Source organism: Cajanus cajan, chromosome 2 (assembly GCF_000230855.2).
Source record: "Cajanus cajan strain Asha chromosome 2, NIPB_CcT2T_4, whole genome shotgun sequence".
Taxonomy (NCBI): domain Eukaryota; kingdom Viridiplantae; phylum Streptophyta; class Magnoliopsida; order Fabales; family Fabaceae; genus Cajanus; species Cajanus cajan.
The window spans coordinates 28,685,300-28,706,238 of record NC_138518.1 but is presented as its reverse complement, the minus strand read 5'-3'; the positions used below and the strand labels follow the sequence as shown (position 1 = coordinate 28,706,238).

Here is a 20,939-nt window from a genome sequence, read left to right as displayed (position 1 = left end):
GAGAAGTGTGTCTTCGGCGTCCAGGGAGGTAAATTTCTTGGTTTCATGATCACCAGCAGGGGCATTGAAGCCAACCCGGAGAAATGCAAAGCCATTATCCAGATGTAGAGCCCCCAGACCGTGAAGGACGTCCAACGCCTGGCAAGAAGCTTAGTTTCCCTTTCCCGCTTCATCCCCAGGTTGGCGGAGAAAGCAGGGCACATCTTCACCCTACTGCGAAAGCCGAAGAACTTCGAGTGGACCGACCAATGTGAAGAGGCCTTCAAAAGCTTCAAAGTCTTCCTCACGACTCCACCAGTCCTTCAGAGGCCGGATCATCACGCCGACCTCCTCCTCTACTTGGCCATGGCAGAAGGCGCGATCAGCGCAGTCATAGTACAAGAGCACCAAAAAGTGCAAACACTAATCTACTTTATCAGTCGGGTCCTGTAAGACACGGAAAAACGTATCAAATGATCGAGAAGCTTACACTAGCACTCGTCACCCCAGCTCGGCGCCTCCGACCTTACTTTCAGAGTCACCAGGTGGTCGTCAAAACCGACTACCCGATCAAGCAGATCTTGAGAAAACTGGAGCTCGTTGGATGAATGATAGCATGGTCAGTAGAGTTGTCCGAGTTCGACATCAAATATGAAAGTCGCGGCCCCTTAAAAGCTCAATACCTGGCAGATTTCATGGCCAAACTCACCCTAACCTCGGTTAAGAAACAACAGGTATGGACTTTACACGTCGATGGATCCTCCAACTCTAAGGGTGGTGGTGCAGGTATCATTTTGGAGGGACCGAATAAGGTCACCATAGAGCAATCGCTCAAATTTGGCTTCAAGGTGACCAACAACCAAGCGAAATATGAAGCACTTCTGGCAGGGCTGAGGTTGGCTCACGACCTCGGAGCGTAGAGAGTGAGTTGCAACAGCGACTCAAAGCTCATGGTGGAGCAACTCAACGGGGCATACCCGATCAAGGGCACCCTCCTGCAGAGGTATTTCCATACAGCATCCCAAAAGATCTCGTCCTTCGATGAGTTCACAATACACCATGTACCCCAGGAGCAGAACGCCAGAGCCGACCTCCTATCTAAGCTCGCCAGCACAGAATGCCCCGGGCAACATCGGACCATCATACAGGAGACTCTAAATTCACCTAGCCTGGACGACAAGGTCATCAATGCTAATGACAGCGAAAACCAGGGATGGATGACGGGTATTTGGAACTACCTAAAGGACAGAACTCTACCCAAGGATAAAGATGAAGCTCGGAAGATGAGACTAAGGTCAGCTAAGTTCGTCATCGTCGAAGACGAACTGTTTAAACGCGACATCTCTACTCCTTTGTTGAAATGTTTAGCGGGGTCCCAAGCCACCTATGTCATAGAGGAGATCCATCGAGGGATATGTGGTATGCATTTCGGGGCCCCTCAATAACGACCAGAGTACTCTGGGCTGGGTACTACTGGCCCACAATGAAGTCAGATTGCCAAGCTTACGTACAAAAGTGTAAGGAATGTTAGCAGTTTGGCAATGTACATCGACAACCGCTCGAACATCTCCACCAGATGATATCACCATGGCCTTTTGCCCAGTGGGGAATGGACATCCTCAGACCATTTCCCCTCGCAAAGGGTCAGCTTAAATTCCTCCTAGTGGCAATCGACTACTTCACCAAGTGAATCGAAGCATATCCACTGGCCAAGATCACTGCCGAGAATGTCTAGAAATTCACTTGGAAAAGCATCATCTACAGGTTTGGAATCCCGCATTCTCTCGTCACTAATAATGGCAGACAATTCATCGCACAGAGCTTCGAAGACTTCCTTTGAGAGCTCAGAATTAAACATCTCCCAACCTCGGTAGAGCATCCCCAAACCAATGGCCAAGCCGAAGCCGTGAACAAGGTAATACTCTGAGAACTCAAGAAGCGGCTAGGAAACGCCAAGGGACTATGGGTCGACGAGCTCCCTAGCATCCTCTAGGCATACCACTGTACCCCTCTAGTCAACAACGCAGGAAATGCCTTACAGGCTGACTTTTGGAGCTGATGCCATGATCCTAGTGGAGGTCGGCGAGACGTCTCATCGACGTCGTGTCTTCGACAATGAGCAAAATGCTCAAGAAGCGGCGGTAAACCTTGACCTACTGGACAAGCTCAGAGAGGAAGCTTGGATCCATGAGGAAGCCTGTAAACTTCGGGCTTCCAGAAGATATAACATGCGGGTCCGACCTCGCTCTTTCCGGGTCGGCGACCTGGTATGGCGACTACTAGGAGAAGCACGAAGAGACTCGTCAGAAGGGAAGCTCGCGCCTAACTGGGATGGCCCATTTCGGGTCACAAAAGATTTAGAAAATGGGGCATACCGACTAGAAGAGCTCAGCGGCAAAGCCATCCCACGAACTTGGAATGCCACGCATCTCAAGTTTTACTTTAGCTGAAAATGTACAAATGGAGCGTACCGACTAGAAGAGCTCAGCGACTCAGTCTTTTGTCCCAAAAAATAGAAAAATGGGTTTTGGCTGAGAGGGTTTTTAACGAGGCATACCCACAACATCAATAAAAGTGACTCATTCCACTCATATTCTCTTAATTTTATACCGTATTGGTAGAAATCATACCATGACAAGCCAAGGTCGAATTCGAACCTTGGCACGAATCATTTTATCTTAAGCCAAGGTCGAATTTGAACCTCGGCACGAATTACATTATGACAAGCCAAGGTCAAATTCAAACCTTGGTATAAACCACACTACGCTAAGCCAAGGTCGAATTCGAACCTTGGTGCGAATCACTTTACGCTAAGCCAAGGTCAAATTTGAACCTTGGTGCGAATCACTTTATGCTAAGCCAAGGTCAAATTCGAACCTTGGTGCGAATCACTTTATGTTAAGCCAAGGTCGAGTTCGAACCTTGGTACGAATTACTTTATGTTAAGCCAAGGTCAAATTCGAACCTTGGTACGAATCACTTTATCTTAAGCCAAGGTCGAGTTCGAACCTTGGTACGAAATCTTAAGCCAAGGTCGAGTTCGAACCTTGGTACGAAATCTTAAGGCAAGGTCGAATTCGAACCTTAATGCGAATCACATTATGTAAAACAAGGGTCAAATGCGAACCTGGATACGAGTTATACTATAACTAACCAAGGTCAAGACTTAACCTTGGGACGAACGCAAATCAAGCAAATAATATTGAAAAACGCAAAAAATCAACTAGTGGTGCGAATAAGCAAATTATGTACACAACAAGTTCACCAATACAAAGAAGAAGTTCAGAGAGCAAGAAAAATAAACGAAATAAACTAAAGCTATTACATAAAGGAGCCTAGGCAATCGTGTTCTCGCTCGAGCTGTCAGCAAGGTCGTCCTCTTTCACCAGCCGCCCAGCTCGCACCTCTTTCTCCACATGCATAGCAGAGAGGTCGACCCCAGGTGCAAGCAACCTCGCCTGACGAGCTACCTTGACAAAGCCTTTCTTATGCTCAAACAAAACAGCTCGCTCGGTCTCAACGAGCCTCCTCTCTAGCTCCGCCTTCGCCGCAGCCAACTGATCAAGGTCTACCTTCAAGGCACTGGCCTCCTCCTCCTTACCCGCCAGAAGCACCTCGTCACAGAGACGCCTCTCAGCCGCCTCCTCCAGATCAGCTCTCAACCCCGAGACCTCGTCTTCGAGAGAGCGCACTCGACCCCGAGAAGAATTGGCGATCTCTTGAAGCTCGCCAACCTGGGCAGCATAGACCTCATTAGCCCTCAAAGAAATCTCCAAGGACTTCTGAGTCCTTGCGAGATCCCTCCCCATGGCCTGCAGCTCGGCCTCATTCTTCTTTATTGCGTCGCTCAGAGCGGCCCCCAAAGCCTGGTTCTCCTCCTCTAGCGGCTGAACTTGGCTTCTAGCACTCTTGAACTCCCACTGCATCTTCAACCACTTACGCTTCTAATGGTCCACGATTGTGATCGACCTATACATGAAGACCTCCGCAGAGTCTAGGCCCTCCACTGGCCTGACCTTCTCGATGATCGCCTTGTCAGCAGAGCGGAGCGACCCTCGCGGGTAGAAAGCCTCAACAGTCATCCCTGAACTCCACATTGAGTCGATGTCTGATGACATGCTCACATGGTCCAGCCTCTCCAAGGGGCGAGTGACATCGAAGCGTTGTATGATGCACTTCCCCTTCGGAGCCGCTAACGGAGGTGGCGACGGCGCAACAGTCGTAGGGGTCGATGATGGCGCCCCAGAACTCGGCCCCTCCCTGCGGGCCTCGGCGAGAGTTGAGGTAGGCGCCGCCTGCGTAGCAGCTGAGGTATCCAGCCTTGGAACCCCCGAGCTCGGCTATGCTTGCACCTCGACAGAAGTTGGCACAGGACCCGCCTATAAAAAGCACAAAAATTATCATAAGTTATTAAAAATAAAACTCACACAACATGGGAGAAAGACCACAAGAAGAAGAATGCAAACCTGCGCCTCACGAGCGACCTCCTCCACAATAGCTCGGGAAGATCCCTCAGGAGGAGGACTTCCGGTTAGGTCGACTGCGTCGGCATCAGCAGCCTTCAAAGTCACCTCTCCAGCGTCTTGAGGGGTCGAGGTCCCCCCGACCTTATTTTCTCCCTCTTTCTTTTTCGGCGAGTCTCAAGGGGAGCAACCTCCTCCTCGAGGGGGTCAGGAACCTCGATCTCGGCAACATTGTAGCGGGCCTTCAGCTCGCGCCACTTGCTTTTCCCCATGATACCTGCAAGCACAAAAATCCAACATATAAGAAAAAGAAAATGAAAGAAGCCCTGACAACTGAGGATGACAAGGTACTCATGGGGACGTGGGAGCGCGGCTAGGTTGTTAATGGCAACAGTATCCGAAGCTGTCAGCTGAAGACCGCCCGACCCGTTGAATTTGATCGGATACTGCTGCCAGTAGAGAGGGAACCTCGGCAACCCGCCAAAATAGAACACTTCATCCTTTAGCGGGTCAGCCTCTTAGGCAGAACTCGGAAGAACTCACTCTTGAAGCTCTTATACGATTGGGAATACAGCTAAAACAAGCCCCCGGCCTTGCTACAGTTCAAGGACACCCAGCCATAGGGAGGCTCACCCAACTTAAGTTGGTAGAAATGGAGGAAAACAGGCAATGATAACCCTATACCTAGGGCCGAGCACAGGACTTGAAAAGCCCTCAAAAAACCCCAACTATTGGGGTGCAGTTGGCAAGGAGCCGCGTTGATAAAATTCAAAAAGTCACACTCAAACTGAGTGAAGGGCAGGCATACACCTAAATCCCTAAAAAAACACTGGTACATGTAGAAAAAGGGGGGATTTGAGGTACCCCCCATATACACATGCTCACCGGGCTGACAAGGCTCGAGTCAGATGAGCTTGGGAATGGACCCTTGGCAGATCCTGAGCGATTTCCACATCGCTTTAACCTCAAGGAATGATTTGAGGACGCTCTGGAACTCTCCAACGTCCCCTCTGACCCATTCGTAGCCAGTAATGACGGAAAAGAATCCCTAGGGTTATTTCCACCCCTCTTCTTTTCAACGTTGGCCGCCGTCTTGCCGCGTGCCTTGCCTTTACCCTTGGCTGGCGCAGAAGGTGTGACACCACTATTACCAGCCATCAAGAACAGAAATGATTCGAGAAAGGGGAAATACGAAGAAGATTGGTAGGGAGAAGGAATGACAGAGAAGGCAATAAAGGGAAGTACCTGGTACTCCTCTCATAAACGAAGACAAACGGGGGAGAACGACAACTACGACCGCGAAAACACCGGCGGTGAGGCAAATCGGAGACGGAGAGAAGGTAGAGAACAAGGAAAAGACAAAACGTAGAAGGGAAGCCAAAGAAAAGAAAGAGTGAAGTGAAAAGGAGAGGGCGCGAAGGAGAGAGGGAAAAAGGGGTTTTCCCAAAATTGAAACTAAAATGACACGTGGAGAGAGGAGACAAAACTGACGACACATTAATGGGGCCCCATTATGGCGAAGTGCGCCCATCATTACATAACTGTCAACTCTCATTAACACGTCGCCCACGCATTTCGGAGAACAAGGTGACGGCTATGACAGATGGCATCATGATAAGGAAGCGTACGCGAAGAGTCACGACCCTTCACCGAGCTCGGCATTAACTCTTCGACCCACGGTCTTCAGAGCTCGGGGGGCTAGTGTATTATCCGTATCGCGAAGCCGAGCTCTAGCTCGGCATCAAAGCGTAGAACGACCTCGGACACACGCTAGTCGACATCGGCCAGGACAAGGCCCGCTATCTAAATAGGTCATAACTGATCTCAGGCTCAAGGCCCAATGAAACCCTAATTCACACTGAGGTACGTGCATTACTTATACGAGACTCATACATCCACAAGCACTAACTTTAGCATCGGAGTCTCTTTTACAGGTACCACCCCCGCTCTAGAACAGCAAGTGTACCTAGCGAAGGAGGCTCACCAATCTTGCCCAGTAGATCGTCTCTACGACCGATCTCTGGTAAGAAAAATTGTCTTCTCTTGAGTATAGTGAGAATTTGAAGAGACTTATCACTCTTCAAGAGTGTGTCATCACCTTAGGGAGATCCTACCTTTCCTTTTGTGTTACAAATGGTTTCTAACATCATTGGAAGCCATTGAAGGAGCTTGGAGGAGTCCAAGAAGTTAAAGATTCGTCTAAGTTTGAAGGAGAAACCACATCAATCAAGTCTCTCCTAATGTTTCTATCAACTCTTCTTTCTAAACTTGAGACTAAGAATTTATCATTATTGTAAGGCATGTCCTTGAAACTTACATGAAACTTAGCCTTTCAAATTTAGTAATAAGGACATTGAAAATAAAAGGATAAAAATAAGTTTTTGTCTTTTACTTTTGAATTTCCCTTGGATTGACTTAAGTTTGCTTTTTGGTTTATCTAAGAAGTTTTTTATAGATCTTATAAGATACAAATTGAAAAAGAGTTTCATTATTATTTTTATTGGTGAATTTCTTGTGCTTGTATTTGATCTAGGTGGTTGGATATAGAAGTACATATATAATAAGATATCTACCTTCCAACATGTTTAAATCTCTATGTAAGTAGGTGAGGCTGATCAATGGCCAGTTACGATTGGATTTGAGTGGGAAATATCTAAACCAATCAAAATCATCAACCAAAAATAACGAATCGCAACTGATTGCTTCACTTTTTGGTTCGAAAAATCACAAGTTTTGTAAGTGGTTTTATCACTAGTGGAAAAAACACTTTTAAAATCGGTCATTTTTTACTTTTAAAATCGGTTTTCTGACCGATTTTAAAAGAGCCAATTTTAAAAAGTGGCACTTTTAACATCGGTCATGCATCAACCGATTTTAAAAGTTAACATCGGTCATGCATAAACTGATTTTAAAAGTTAGACTTTTAAATTGGCACAGGTCATTCCAGTTTCCTCAAAATTCCTAAATCTGTAGTCTGGAACGGCCCGTACTGCAATCAAAACGGCCCGTTCTTCAGTTAGAACGGCCCGTACTGCAGTCAGAACGGCCGTTCTGATTAAAGCACCACCCGTACTCCAATTAGAACGGCACGTTCTGATTGCAGTATGGGCAGTACTACAACCAGAACAGGCCGTTCTGGTTGCAGTACGGGCCGTTCCAGATTCAAAATTTACCAAAACGCAGCACATGAAAAAAAAATTAGAATATTACGTTGATATAATATTCTTGCAAAGAAAATGAGAAGCTAGGACTTTAGATGTGAGTTCGAGAGAGAGTAAAGAAAGAAATGGAGAAAAAGATTAAAGAGAATGCAGGAAAAGATCAAACAGAATGGAGGGAAAGCGAATAAATATAGGCATTGACATTTTTAAAATCGGTTATTTAAGAACCGATTTTAAAAGTAGCACTTTTAAAATCGGTTCTTAATGAGTTGATTTTAAAAGTAGCTTTTAAAATCGGCTCTTAAGTAGCCGATTTTAAAAGTAGCACTTTTAAAATCGGTTCTTAAGGAGCCGATGTTAAAAGTAGCTTTTAAAATCGGTTCTTAAGTAGCCAATTTTAAAATTAACACTTTTAAAATCGGCTCTTAAATCGGCTACTTAAGAGCCGATTTTAAAAATGCTACTTTTAAAATCGTCTACTTAAGAACCGATTTTAAAAGCTACTTTTAACATCGGCTCCTTAAGAACCGATTTTAAAAGTTGCATCAGAGACCTTTTAAAATCGGTTAAAAGGTAGCCGATTTAAAAAGTAATTTCATTATTTACAAAATTGCTACCGCGTCACTTTTAACATCGGCTGCTTAAGAGCCGATTTTAAAACCCCGATTTTAAAAGTGATTTTTGTAGTAGTGTATGGTCCTTTCCAAGTAATAGAACATATTAGACTCATGGCCTAAAAACTTGTTTTACCTTCTTACTCTTAAATTCACAATGTTTTTCTTTTCTCACTTCTAAAAGCACATGTTGGCTCTCTCTTACTGTGAATGATGAGGTTTCTATGCAATCAATGGACAACAATCCATTAGTTTCTTCATTAGCCATATTGGGGTTCAAGACAAAATTTGTAAATAGTAGTCTAGTTAAGATGGTTCTAATGTAGTGGCTGGGTCTTCTTTAGGAGAATTGGATCGAGTAGCAAGCTACTTATGACATTAAGGAAAAGGTGTTGCTTCCGATAAGGGCAATATTGATGTGAACATGTATTTGCGACTAGATTTTTTTTAGTGATAAGTTGGCAAGCTATTAGTTTCTTAGAAATAATTTTGTTAGATTGAACACATGGCCAAGATTGGTTATATATCCTTTGAATCCCTAATTTGAGTATGTTGAATATAATTTTGTTTCTTCTTTTTTATTCTTTTTTTTTTCTGAGGAGGTATCTCTGGCCTCAAATTCAAAGAGATCATCCCCCATCAGTCACACAATAAGTTTTAGCTCGTAAAAAAGCTACCATTTTCATCTCTAATGCATGCCATAACCCCATATATGATTCCTTCAGTTGGGATAAAGGAAGCATTGCAATTGCATTTGATGACTCACTACTATAAAATCAATATTCTACGTTGTTAAATAATCGATGTAAAAAGAAAGACGATGACATTTTTGTAATTAGTTGACTATTTTACATTGAGTTTAATAAGAAGGGATGTAAAAATAGAATATTCTACATTGGTTAACAAAAGGATCGATGTAGTATTGTCTCCTCAAAACACTCTGCCTCTCTCTTAGTAACAACCACTTCTTTCTTTTCCAACCCTAATTTGATCATTAAACATTGTCATTATGCCCACCTCTCGCCCCCAACCTCCTTATCCTTCGTGCCTCTTACTCCTTGTTCCTTGTCTTCGAGCAGCTCCAGGCCCTCACCACGCTCCTCTCGAAGTGAACGTGTTCTTCTCTTGATGTTGACTACTCGCCTAATCTCATAGCGTCAAGGAGTATTTATTTTTCGTTATTTGTTTCACCTTTCCTCTAATGTTAGGGTTTTGTTTTCCCCTTCTTATTGGTGGATTTTGATTGGTTTATGTTTTTGTGTTGCGTTCCTCTTCTTGGCTTTTAGTTTTTTAGCAACTCGAGATTAATTACAAGATTGGAGAGTCACAAGGAGTTGTCATTGAAGTCGCTATCAAGGGGATAATTGGACTCATTTTTATCAAAATATTTGGAGTTACGTACCAAGGAAGGTTTGCTCCTATTTCTGTTTTCTTTCATGTTGCAAAATTTGGTTGCTCGGGAAATTATTGGTTTGTTTGTTTATAGTGTTGCATGAGGTTCTAGGGAAGAAGATGATAGGTACCAATTAGTGGAGGACCTTATTTAGTTAATTGTTATATTCAATTTGTTTTTTAGGGGGACTAGATAGTAAGAAATATGCCATATTGCCTATAAATAGGAGAAAAGCTTGAGTGATTGGAGTATCTTGCTAATTGACAAGAGTTTGGGACTTTGGGCATTGGAAGGGACTAATTGTTGTACTTAGGGACATAGATCAGTGCCACTTTCCAAATGATGATGTCTTTCTCCTATGAATTAAATTAAAAATAACACTACAAGAAATTTTAGAATTACAGATGACCAAAATCTGTGAGTAACCCAAAACATTCGTGGGTAACACTTATTTTTCAACATATTATAGACAGACAATAATCTATCAGTAAATTGCTCGTATAAAACATTTATCGACAAATTTTCAGCCGTGGGTAACTTTTTGACAACTTTACCAATGGATACATTCGTGGGTAATTACATACAGATATATCCGTGGGTAAATGCAGACAAATGTATCTGTGGGTATTTCTGTGGGTATAGTTGATAATATTTTTAAAAACTAATTTCAAAATTGTATTAAATTAGTACAACACCCCTTAGATTTAACCTCTCAACGGCTCCACTCCACTATAGTTCACGCAACTCCTCGTTGGTCAGAACCCTTCACTAGTTAGAACCCTTTATGCGTAGCCCTATCTGAGATGTCTATCCATTTTTAGGATCAAAGACTTACCTCACAAATCAACATAAGACTTTTCAATGTGCTTTTTCTTCACTCGCACATTTTCTGGAAAACTTCCTAGAAGGTCACCCATTCCTAAATTATTTTATGTCAAGCACGCTTAACTATGAAACTCTTATGGAATAAGCTATCAAAAAGTAGATGCATCTTATTGGTATAGATAGTACAAATTAATTCCTTTAAGTTATCCTCAACTATATAATCTCATACTTGTATAATCTCTAAATCCCTCTCATTCCGATGTATTTGACAAGTTACAATATAATATAATACTATAATTTTTATGTAAATTAAAAAATACTAGTATTTTAGTTTGTGTATTTCACAAGTTACATTTTTATTATATATGATTAAAATTTATAATAAATTATATATAAATAAAGAGGAGGATTCAACCGACATCAGTGTAACTTTTACTAAGTATTACACCGCTCAATAGTTTAATATATATTAAATGTAAATTTTGTAAACCCAATCGTTAAATTGAAAGTTCATATCACTTTATATGTTTATATCAAATTTTATTAAAATTGAACAACAACTTGAAAGTAATCAAAGTATTCATATTTTATTATATTTTGAAATGTATATATTACATCAATTTTTTTTATAAGAATGAAGTATCAAATCATCTTGGATTAATATAAAATTTTGTATATATGATCTAAGAGTAAAGAACTTTCAATCTAATGGTTAGATTTATAAAATTCACATTTAGTATAAAGTTATTGACCGGTGTAATACTTAGTAAAAGTTGCACTGGTGTCGTTTGAACCCTCCTCATAAATAAATATTATACTTAAATCAATAAATAATATTTAAAATTTGTATAAATATATATATTAAATTAAAATTAGTAACTAATCAAAGAATAATTAACTTCTACATAAGATGGAATCATGCCAAGGAAGCCAAGAGGTGACATCTTGAAGGAACCAAGAGGAATGGGCTAGACATGAAGATTTGGACCAGTCAAAGCCCAATGGGCCCGATGGGCTTGGAAGGCCCAAGTTGATCCTCATATGGCCACACCTTGAGATACTCATTTTCTTACGTTTTGTATATATCATATTAGCATAGGTTTCATATATTTTGGTCTTGTATTTTGGACCACATAGGGTAGCATTTTTGGGCCATAGGCTTATTGGGCCTAGTTTTGGGTTTCATGGGCCTTTGGGCTTTTGGTACCCAATATTGGACTCATTTTACTTCTTGTAATTTTTCCTTTTGATTGTATTTGGTTGACCATTGTATTTAGGCCATTAGAATAGGATTATGGAATGATTACTTAAATAGGCGAATTAGGAAAAACTAGGTTTAATTTGAAAGCCATTTAAGTTGCATTTGAGTCACATGTTTTTCAAATCTAGGCGCCAATTTGTGAAGCTTGAACTTGGCACCAACTAGCTTCAAATCCGTGCCTATATAAGCTTCCTTCCTTCATTCATGTATTCACTTTTGAGATTAGAAAATTCTGAAATAAAACTTCAGCCAAATTCTCTTTAAGAGTCATCACAAATCCTAGGCTTAGCTTTAGGGATCCGAGTTCTCCTAAAGCCTTTTTGTGAGCCTTCCTTGGCATTCTTTGCTAGAGTGCTTCCATCTAAGGTTTGGATCTTCAAACCTAGTCTTCTTCCTCCATTCTTTCGTCCATCTTCAAGGTCTCAAGGAGAAGATGAAGTGTAGATTCAAGCAAGAGAGATTCAATGCTTCATCTCTACTGCTTGACTCCATCAATATATAAAGTACAAATGTTTTTCTTATGTCATGACATTTTTAGAGACTTTATTTGGCTAGAAGAACTTTATATATTTTTAAATTTTTATCTAATTTATTTTTTATTTATCATAATTGCTTATAAATTAATTTTATTATTTTTAAAATAAATTATTAATAAAAAATAATTACCTATGGATATATTCGTCAATAATTACCCACTGATACATTCGTTGGTAATTACCCATGTATATATCCAAGGGTAATTCCATGGGTATTGTTGATAATATGTTTAAAAAATTCATTTCAAAGTTGTATTTAATAACAACCTTGTTTAGTACAATCCCTCAGATTTGACCTCTCAACAGTTCCACTCCATGACACTTCACATTAATCTCAATCCTTTTTAAAAAAAAAAAATCTATATTCATATTTAAAATTTGAATAAATATATATTAAATTAAAATTAGTAACTAAACAAAGAATAATTAACTTTTGTATATAAAACACAAATGTCTTTCTTGTGGCATAACGTTTTTAGAGACTTTTCTTTGACTAGAAGAATTTTATATACTTTTTAACTTCTTATCTAATTTAGTTTTTATTTATCATAATTCCTTATAAATTAATTTTATTATTTTTAAAATAAATTATTAATAAAAAAATAATTACCCACGGATACATATGTGTATAATTATCCACAGATACATTCGTCGGTCATTACCCACTGATACATCCATCAGTAATTATCCACAGATACATCCATGGGTAATTCAATGGGTATTGTTGATAATATTTTTTAAAAATCATTTCAAAATTATATTAAATAACAACCTTGTTTTATTAAAAATAATATAGTTCAAAATTGATAAAATTATTATACATGTAAAGAAAATACCTTTTAATTTTAGACTATCATGCATCAATGTCGTTTCACTAATTATATATTTCTCAATTTAAATAAATTAACTATATATAATATTAAAATTTATTGATAGTAAATTATTATTTTATATTATCATTTAATTCTAAATTTTATATATATAATAGTTGGTATGGAAAATTAATTAACATGATAAAATTAGTTAAGAATTTAAATCATTATATTTTTTAAAGTTACTGATGAACTTTTTTACATTTTCGACAAACAATATTTTAGACAGATAATCTATGGGAAATATATGTATGAAACATCATAATTTTCCCACGAAAAAAATTCGTGAGTAACATTCATTTGAAATTTTAGATGGAAAAAATATGTGAGTAATATCCGTCAGAATTATTTATGTTTTACATGCACATATATTCGTTGAAAAAATCTGTTGATAATGACATTTTTCAGAAGAATATTTATCCGTAGAAAAAATCCATCGGTAATGGGTATTTTTTTGTAGTATAAATAACCTCTAAATCTTAGCAGGTTACATGTATTTATCCTGATGATGTGGAGCTGATTTATTTAATTGGACATGGATTATGTCTTAGTTACAAAGATCATTAATGTTTGGAATATCCCTATATCTTTTATTCTTGAGATTAGAGAATCTTCAAAAGTCAATTTGAGTCTTCTTTTTGGTATGTAACTTTGAGTTTAGAACATCTTTTTACGAGTTTGTTGAAAAATTATACAAGTTCAGTTAGTATGTAAATTGAGCATTATGGATTGTTTGGATTTCCACAAGATCTTGATTTGGGAGACTTTGATGACTAATGTGGTCATGCAAGATCCAAGTTCAGTTAGTATGTAAACTGCTGGATCTCAAACATATTCCTATATGCACTATCATGTCCAATTTAGGTCTGAGGTATCATGATCTGTTGCTTTAGTGTATTCAAATTTTTTAATATACATTCATGGATAATAGAAATTCTTCATAATTTACATTCAATTAAGGGTGGGCGAAATTATCTACACTAAACTAAATTGATAAGAAACTAATTTGAACTGCATACAAAAATATTGAACTATACTAACAATAAAATTGAGCTAAACTCATTTTCAATTCATGAGTTTTAAAAAAATTGAACAAGTGAAAGATCAATTTAGTGTACTACTAAACTATTTTCCTTAAGAGTGTGTAAAAAAAGAAAACACAAGTGAAGTCTTTTTATTCCTGCCTCTGGTTATTTGCTTTATTGCTTCTATAAGAAAGAGGAAAAGATTTTACCCACCCCGTGAGATTACTACTTTATTACTTTTTGTTCCCCAAGATCATGTTCGTGAAAAATCAAATCTTAAGTTACATTAATGCTAAATCTTGAAAAATCAAAATTGACGATGATTATAATATTATATTATTTTACTGTTTTTATCAAGTAATTATGCATTGCATTTGAACACATTAATTAGTATTGTGTCAACATTCTTTGTTTTAAATTCTATGATTAGACTCCTTATCCACTACAAGAAATGTTACATATAGTGACATACAAAAAGTGTCATTATAGATACAATATATGTAAGTATATGTCTATTTGACATATAGTTACACATAATTTTAGTGTTGATTTTGAATGAGATTTAACATATTTTGTGTGTCACGTATATATACCCACACTTTTTAATAATATACCAATATATATTGTAATTATTGTGTGGGTAAAAGTAATTTTTAGTGACATGTATAGTGTCACTATAGGGTGTGCATGTGTCACTATATGACAATTTTGTTGTAGTGATCCATCACATTGATAACAAAGATATTTAATTGTTTAGGACAACAATGTTCATAAATTTCTTTCATATTTTTTTTTTTTTTAAAAAAATTCTAGTGTTTTGGTTTTTTATGTTGTAGAATATATATCGATCTTATTCTTCTTATTTTCCATGCAGGCTTAAGGTTTGAGGAAATTGTGGGAGTTGATGTTTGGCATTGTCATGTGTGGGCCGGCTAGTTATCATGTATGTTCTTTTCTGGTGCTTCCTATTTTTTTACCTTTGTCAATGGTTTTGCTAGTGCTATTTGGATATATTTAAAAGCTGAAAAGAGTGAAGAAGGAAACCTTTTTAAAAAATATAGTGCTATGGCATTCACTCAATTTACTAAAAGAGTTAAACCGTTAAGTTTGTGAGAAGTGACAATACTATGATGCCATGAAGCTATCTTTAGAGTGGAATGATAGTTATACATTAGAGACAATGCCCATAAGAAGAAAGTTATTGCTGGAAAATGAGTATACAAAATTAAGTACCACTATAATCTAACAATTAAGCATAATAAGGTTGGAGTATTTGTTCATTGATAATTGAAAGGAAGAAATTGATTACAATGACCACTAAAAAAATCAGCAAAATAGCAATAGACAGTTAGCAAAAACAAAACAGCAAAATAGCAATAGACAGTTAGCAAAAACAAAATAGCAAAATAGCAATAGACAGTTAGCAACATCCATAAGATAGGCACCACATAATTGGTTTGTGAAACTTGTTGCTCTAAGACTTAACTTCAAGTAATTCCATTCAAATTTCTCCTTTAATTATCACACTAATAGATTTTGAGTATTTTATTTATTTTGATGTTTCGATGATTGTTGGAAACAATGAAAATGTCATTGGGGATTTAAATAGTATCTCAGTAGTTATTTTTATTTTTATATGAAAGAAGTTAAGACTTTAGTGCCCACATGGGAAGGCTTGATAGGTTAGTTATATTTTATTTCTTGTAAAAAATTTGAAATTGTAGTTGAAAAATCTCTCAAGTTGACCAGAGTGGCTAATGTGTAGGGAATGTAAATCTATCGGCTATGGGCTATATAAATAATATAATTCTATATAAACTAGACTCTGGATGGTTCTATGTTCTAGTTAAACCACGTGACAGGAAGAGAATAGCCCCCCACAATGCAAAAAAGAATGCAAATTTATTATAATATTAATCGAACAATTGGATAAATTTATAAATTTATTATAATAATTGTAACGTTGTTTAAAAAAATAAAAAATGATTCAGTAGCCAGAACGGACCGTTTCTAAATTGGAACGAGCCGTTCCAAACTACTGAAGGAGAACGGGCCGTTCCGGAAGGAGAACGGGCCGTTCCGGATGAGTCCCAGAACGGGCCGTTTTGATTTTAGAACGGGCTGTTCCGAATGGAAATTTTGAACGTGATTGAGGGGTGCAGAACGGGCCATTCCGGTATCGGTACAGGTCGTTCTGGCCATTTTGAAAAATCTATAAATAGGGGTTGAGGGCCTTTAGGAGAATGAGTTTTTAGAAAGAAATTTTAGAGAGAAGGTCTCTGGGTCTGTGAGCTCCTTTCTCTCTTAAATTTCTCTGTATGATTCCTTTTCTCCTCTAGATCACTAACTCCTTCTGACTTTTCTTGAAATTCAGATTAGAAAGCTTGCTTTGGGAGGATTGAAGTTCCGGGTTGAGCTTTGGAAGGGAATTCTATTTCTTCACAGTTGTTGGCTATTCTGAGCCAACCTTCAGGAGAGGGAAGCTAGAATGTTTGTTATTTAAGTTGCATGTGAGATTAGAAATTCAATTAATGCATGAAAGTTGAGGATCCATGGCTGGATCGGAGAACTCACTCATTTTTCGAGGTTTTGGGAAAAATGGGATTTTCGGGTGGAATTGATGCATCGAATGGGTGCATGTAGATTTGGAGTTTGTTTTTGTGTTGTATGGAGCCTATGCATTGTGTTTTTGTGTTTGCATGTGGCTGGATTTGTTGGTTTGGATGAGAGTTTCTGAACTCTCTGACTGGGATTAGGCTAGGCGCAAGTTGAGCGCGCCAGGCGTGGAAGAGCTTAGGGCTCTCGGGTTGGATGTTGGGTCAGACGTGATTTGGTTGCGTCAGGCGTGGATACTCTTAGGAGTCTCTGTTTCAAGGACACCGAGCGTGAGTTGAACGCGTTGGGCGTGGATGAGTCTTAGGACTCTCAGGTTGGGATTAGGCTGGGTGAGCTCAGGCTACAACGGGCATGAATATGTTTATGAATGAATTGATGTTTATGCATGTTTAAAGTTGAAGTTTTAGATCATGTATGTATGATATATGATGTATGGTGAGGTGTGATTCATATGTATGCTTTGTGATGATACGTATGAATGTTTGAATATGATATGACATGTGTATATGTTCATATGAGTATGTTTATTGATCATAATGGTAGGTAGACCATTTATGATGTATGATGCATTATTGCATGTGATGTCTTATGACATGTGTATGATTGTTGATCATGATGGTGGGCAGACCATTAGGATGTATGATGCATGATTGCATGTGATGCCTATGGCATGAGTCTAGCCTAGGACTTGAGGAGAGGAAAAATATTTTCGAACTGGAAGAGCTCACATAGAGTCTCTTGAGAGTGGTGCTTGGATAGACCACTGATATATGAGAGTGGTGCTCTGGGAGGCCACTGGATTTGGGAGAGTGGTGCTCAAATAGGCCACTGGGTTGGGTGAGTCTCCTCTAAGTCCTTAGCTAGTGTTGGAGGGGGTATGAGATCGAGGGTTATTCCCTTAACCAAGTACTCGGGAAGGTGCATGAATCCTTGCGGATAGTCGGTGGGCGAACTCCACTATTGACTTGGTTATGCATGCCAAGGTCGTGGTAAGCCCGTACCCAGCTGTGCTATACCTGACGGTGGATCTGGACTTCCAATTGTGTAAGTGACATCATCCGAGTAAACCCGAGTGAGGATTATATCCTGTTTAGCTGTGACCGAGCGGGTGCATTGGGCGTGAAAACGGTTGGGGTGGTTTCGGTAGGATGGAATGTCACTTATACAGCTCTGTTGTTATGGAGATCTCCTAGGTGTATGCGTGACGACGCATTAGATGATTGATATGCATTGATATCTGTCATGAGATGCATTTATTGCATGATTATTAATATGATGAAGTGTGGTGTTTGACTTCATGATTGGTGGATTGTATCTTATGCATGAGTAGTATTGGATAGAGTGTTTGGTGTGACTCTATGAATATGATTGATAGTTGGACAATTATGTAGTATAGATTATTGTTCTATACTTGTATGATTGATTTGTGAATTCTAGCTTACCCTTCTGTTTCCATGTAGTGGAACTGCGATAATCATACTTGGTATGGGAGCAGGTCAGGGCTAGCTTGGAGTTGAGGTGACCGCTGCGAGACGGAGAGTTTGATCCTCGTGCTAGGGTTACCATTTTGGGTAACAGTTTTGTCTGTACTTGACCGGCACTAAGAAATATTATTTTTGGGATGACTGTACATATATGGCGTTCTATTTTGTATTTTAAAAAAAAAAATTAGTTATTTTATTCTTATCTATACCTGTATGTATGAGTTATCCAACTTAATATTTCTCTTAGTTCACTAGTAGTAATGCGATTTCACTAAGTGTAGGGACCACGGCGGATCGTTACAATAATAATAATAATAATAATAAAATTAAATATATATATATATACATATATATATATATATATATATATATATATATATATATATATATGAGAGATAAATAAATTTAATAGAATAATTGGAAGCTAATCTGTTATTACAAATTTATTATAATAAACAAGTAATTCGAGTCATGTATTAGTTGATACACAAAAATAAGATTGCAAATTAGATTTGTTATTCAAAATTAATCCTTTGACAATCTTTATGGCTTATTGCGAATTAGATTTGTCTCACAGAAAAAAGTGTTGCTAACATAATATGGATGCAAGGACACCATATTGGATTCTATATATTCTATTTCTTATGATTTTGCTACACGTGCCTTCTTTGCACTCTTTATTTTTCTTCAAGAACATGCTTTCTTGTATTTTCTCTTTTGGATTTTGTGAAATTTTTAAGCTTAGCTAAGCCTGGAATTTCTGATAAATCATATACTAGCTTCAAGGCTTAGATCCTCTTTCATATATAATATATTGTGTTCTCCAAGCCTATTTTTTTCTCTAAATGGATTAGTAAAAACAATGTTCTGCATTCTTTTCAATTTTCTATCTTGTGGTGAATTTCATAAGTCCGACAAAGAAGAGAATAAGCTAACTTTGACAGTCGTTCTCTCAAATTTTATAATAACAGGCCCTGTATATTTGATCTTGATTTAAATCATATATCCCTAGTCAATTTATATGGCTTCTCTAACTTCTTGCAGCTTTGCCTGTTGTGGACTTGTAGGGGCATTTGATTCTAGCAATGATTCCTGGTATTGATCCTAGCTCTCAAACTGGTTTTGATCTAGGTGAGGCTGCTGATGCTGGTGCTACGTACATATTAGTTATTGATAAACCTGAATCTTGAAATGAATTTTGTTATTCAATAATTAAAAAATGAGTGGTGTTTAAATCTTATTACTATATTCATAGGTTTTGATAGTAATCAATTAGATTGCTTTAATTATTTTTCTAATTTTGGGTTTTTTAATGGTCTACCTGTTCAAGTTCATTTTCTTGAGCAGGATGTTGAAACAAAGGTTGTTGCTGTTATTCAGCAGCCTCATAACCCTCCTTCTACCTCATCTTTAGAGGGAATGCCTCTCTTGGAAGACCATTTTGATGCTAATGATTTCAATTGGACTAAACATGAGGAGCTTCAATTCTGGCGAGTAGTCACCCAAAGTCAAAAAAAGAAAAAAAAAAAAAAAAACAGTTTCTCTAACACATCAACTTTTATTAAAAAAAAAAAAAAAAAAAGTGATTTTCTGTATTTTGTTGTCATCTTAGACAATAATTCTAAAGTATACTTCTCCTTGTCCATTAATGCTTTAATCAATTGACATTATTTTTGTTTAATAATTTCTTATGATTTTTTGCTTGTACCAATTATAAAAAGAAAGTTTTTTTTAAAATTTTCCTCCTTCTTTTTAAATATTTTTCACTATTAATATATTAGATCTTGCATTGTTAATTGATGTAGAAATAAGGATTTTTACATTAATTTTTTAAACTGATGTGGAATATTTTACACTTTTTACATTATCTTAATCTCTCCCCTCAAAAAAAAAACATTATCTTAATCTACATCCATTTTAAAATTAATATAAAATCTCTAAAAAGCCTGATGTAAAATGTGTCTCCACTTGTAGTGATTGTAATCGGTAAATGGGTCCAAACTTCATCAATAGGATTATTCGAATGTTGTTCTTCTAAATGTCACATGCATTAGCAACCTTCCAATCTAGTAACCTGTTATTGGCTCATTGAATAACTGAACCTGCCAACTCTTCTCTTGAATTTCACAACTTTTCATGTTTTTTCTTCCAACTTCTCCAGGTAACCATAACCATTTGATCAACCTGCTCCCATGTTAAAAATCGAACTATACATTTTAAAGAATTCTTTAAAAGATTCCCAGCCCATAGTCAAAATGTCAATATTGAACCATAAATCACATTTTTGCCACACTTTAAAAATCTTAGAGTTTAGGATTTATATAAAAAGATAAAGAAATAAAATATTTTTAAAATATTATTTTCATAGATGGATTAGATATCTATCTATTAAAAAATTGATAATGAATGGATTTAATAGTTTTTCTCTTTAAATGGATTGGATAGATTAGATTTTTTAGTTAAACTTTAATGGATTTAAATGTAATTAATGAATTATTTTTATTTAATCTATTATGATACATTTTAATATAATATATATATATATATATATATATATATATCGACTTAACCGAATATATACTATCCTAAGTTTAAGCTCCACAATAATTTGTCTTCATCACCTATCACGCAAGTAGGCATGTGTTGTATCTTTCTCACCACTTCAGTTGGAACAAGCATATGAATAAAATTAAGATCCCAAACCCTTAAA

General features: G+C 37.5%; 2 protein-coding genes and 1 long non-coding RNA gene across 8 annotated transcripts; all 3 read left to right on the top strand.

Annotated features, from left to right (window-relative positions):
* The first annotated feature begins 929 nt into the window (after positions 1 to 929).
* LOC145954864 (uncharacterized) lies at positions 930 to 1,632 on the top strand. The gene is made up of 2 exons (XM_083069551.1): positions 930 to 1,398; positions 1,514 to 1,632. The coding sequence occupies exons 1-2, from the start codon at positions 930 to 932 to the stop codon at positions 1,630 to 1,632; spliced, it is 588 nt and encodes a 195-aa protein (XP_082925677.1).
* A 377-nt stretch (positions 1,633 to 2,009) lies between these two features.
* LOC145954863 (uncharacterized) lies at positions 2,010 to 2,429 on the top strand. The gene has a single exon (XM_083069550.1). It carries the CDS (start codon positions 2,010 to 2,012, stop codon positions 2,427 to 2,429), a length of 420 nt encoding a protein of 139 aa, XP_082925676.1.
* Positions 2,430 to 8,987: 6,558 nt separating this feature from the next.
* LOC145954219 (uncharacterized) lies at positions 8,988 to 20,718 on the top strand. Of its 6 annotated transcripts, none has more exons than XR_014431395.1 (6): positions 8,988 to 9,381; positions 9,504 to 9,627; positions 15,004 to 15,072; positions 18,206 to 18,316; positions 19,297 to 19,360; positions 19,577 to 20,718. It is a non-coding gene; the product is annotated as an uncharacterized LOC145954219 (long non-coding RNA). The 6 variants fall into 6 exon arrangements; XR_014431394.1 differs by having other exon boundaries at positions 19,560 to 20,718; XR_014431398.1 differs by lacking the exon at positions 18,206 to 18,316 and having other exon boundaries at positions 8,992 to 9,381; positions 19,274 to 19,360.
* The last annotated feature ends 221 nt before the right edge of the window (positions 20,719 to 20,939 follow it).

Excerpts from the sequence above, each read along its gene's own strand:
- LOC145954863 (XM_083069550.1), top strand. The coding sequence starts at position 2,010 with ATGCCTTACAGGCTGACTTTTGGAGCTGATGCCATGATCCTAGTGGAG.
- LOC145954864 (XM_083069551.1), top strand. The coding sequence starts at position 930 with ATGGTGGAGCAACTCAACGGGGCATACCCGATCAAGGGCACCCTCCTG. Across the intron at positions 1,399-1,513 it reads GATCCATCGAGGGATATGTG|TTTGGCAATGTACATCGACA; the intron begins GTATGCATTTCG and ends GAATGTTAGCAG.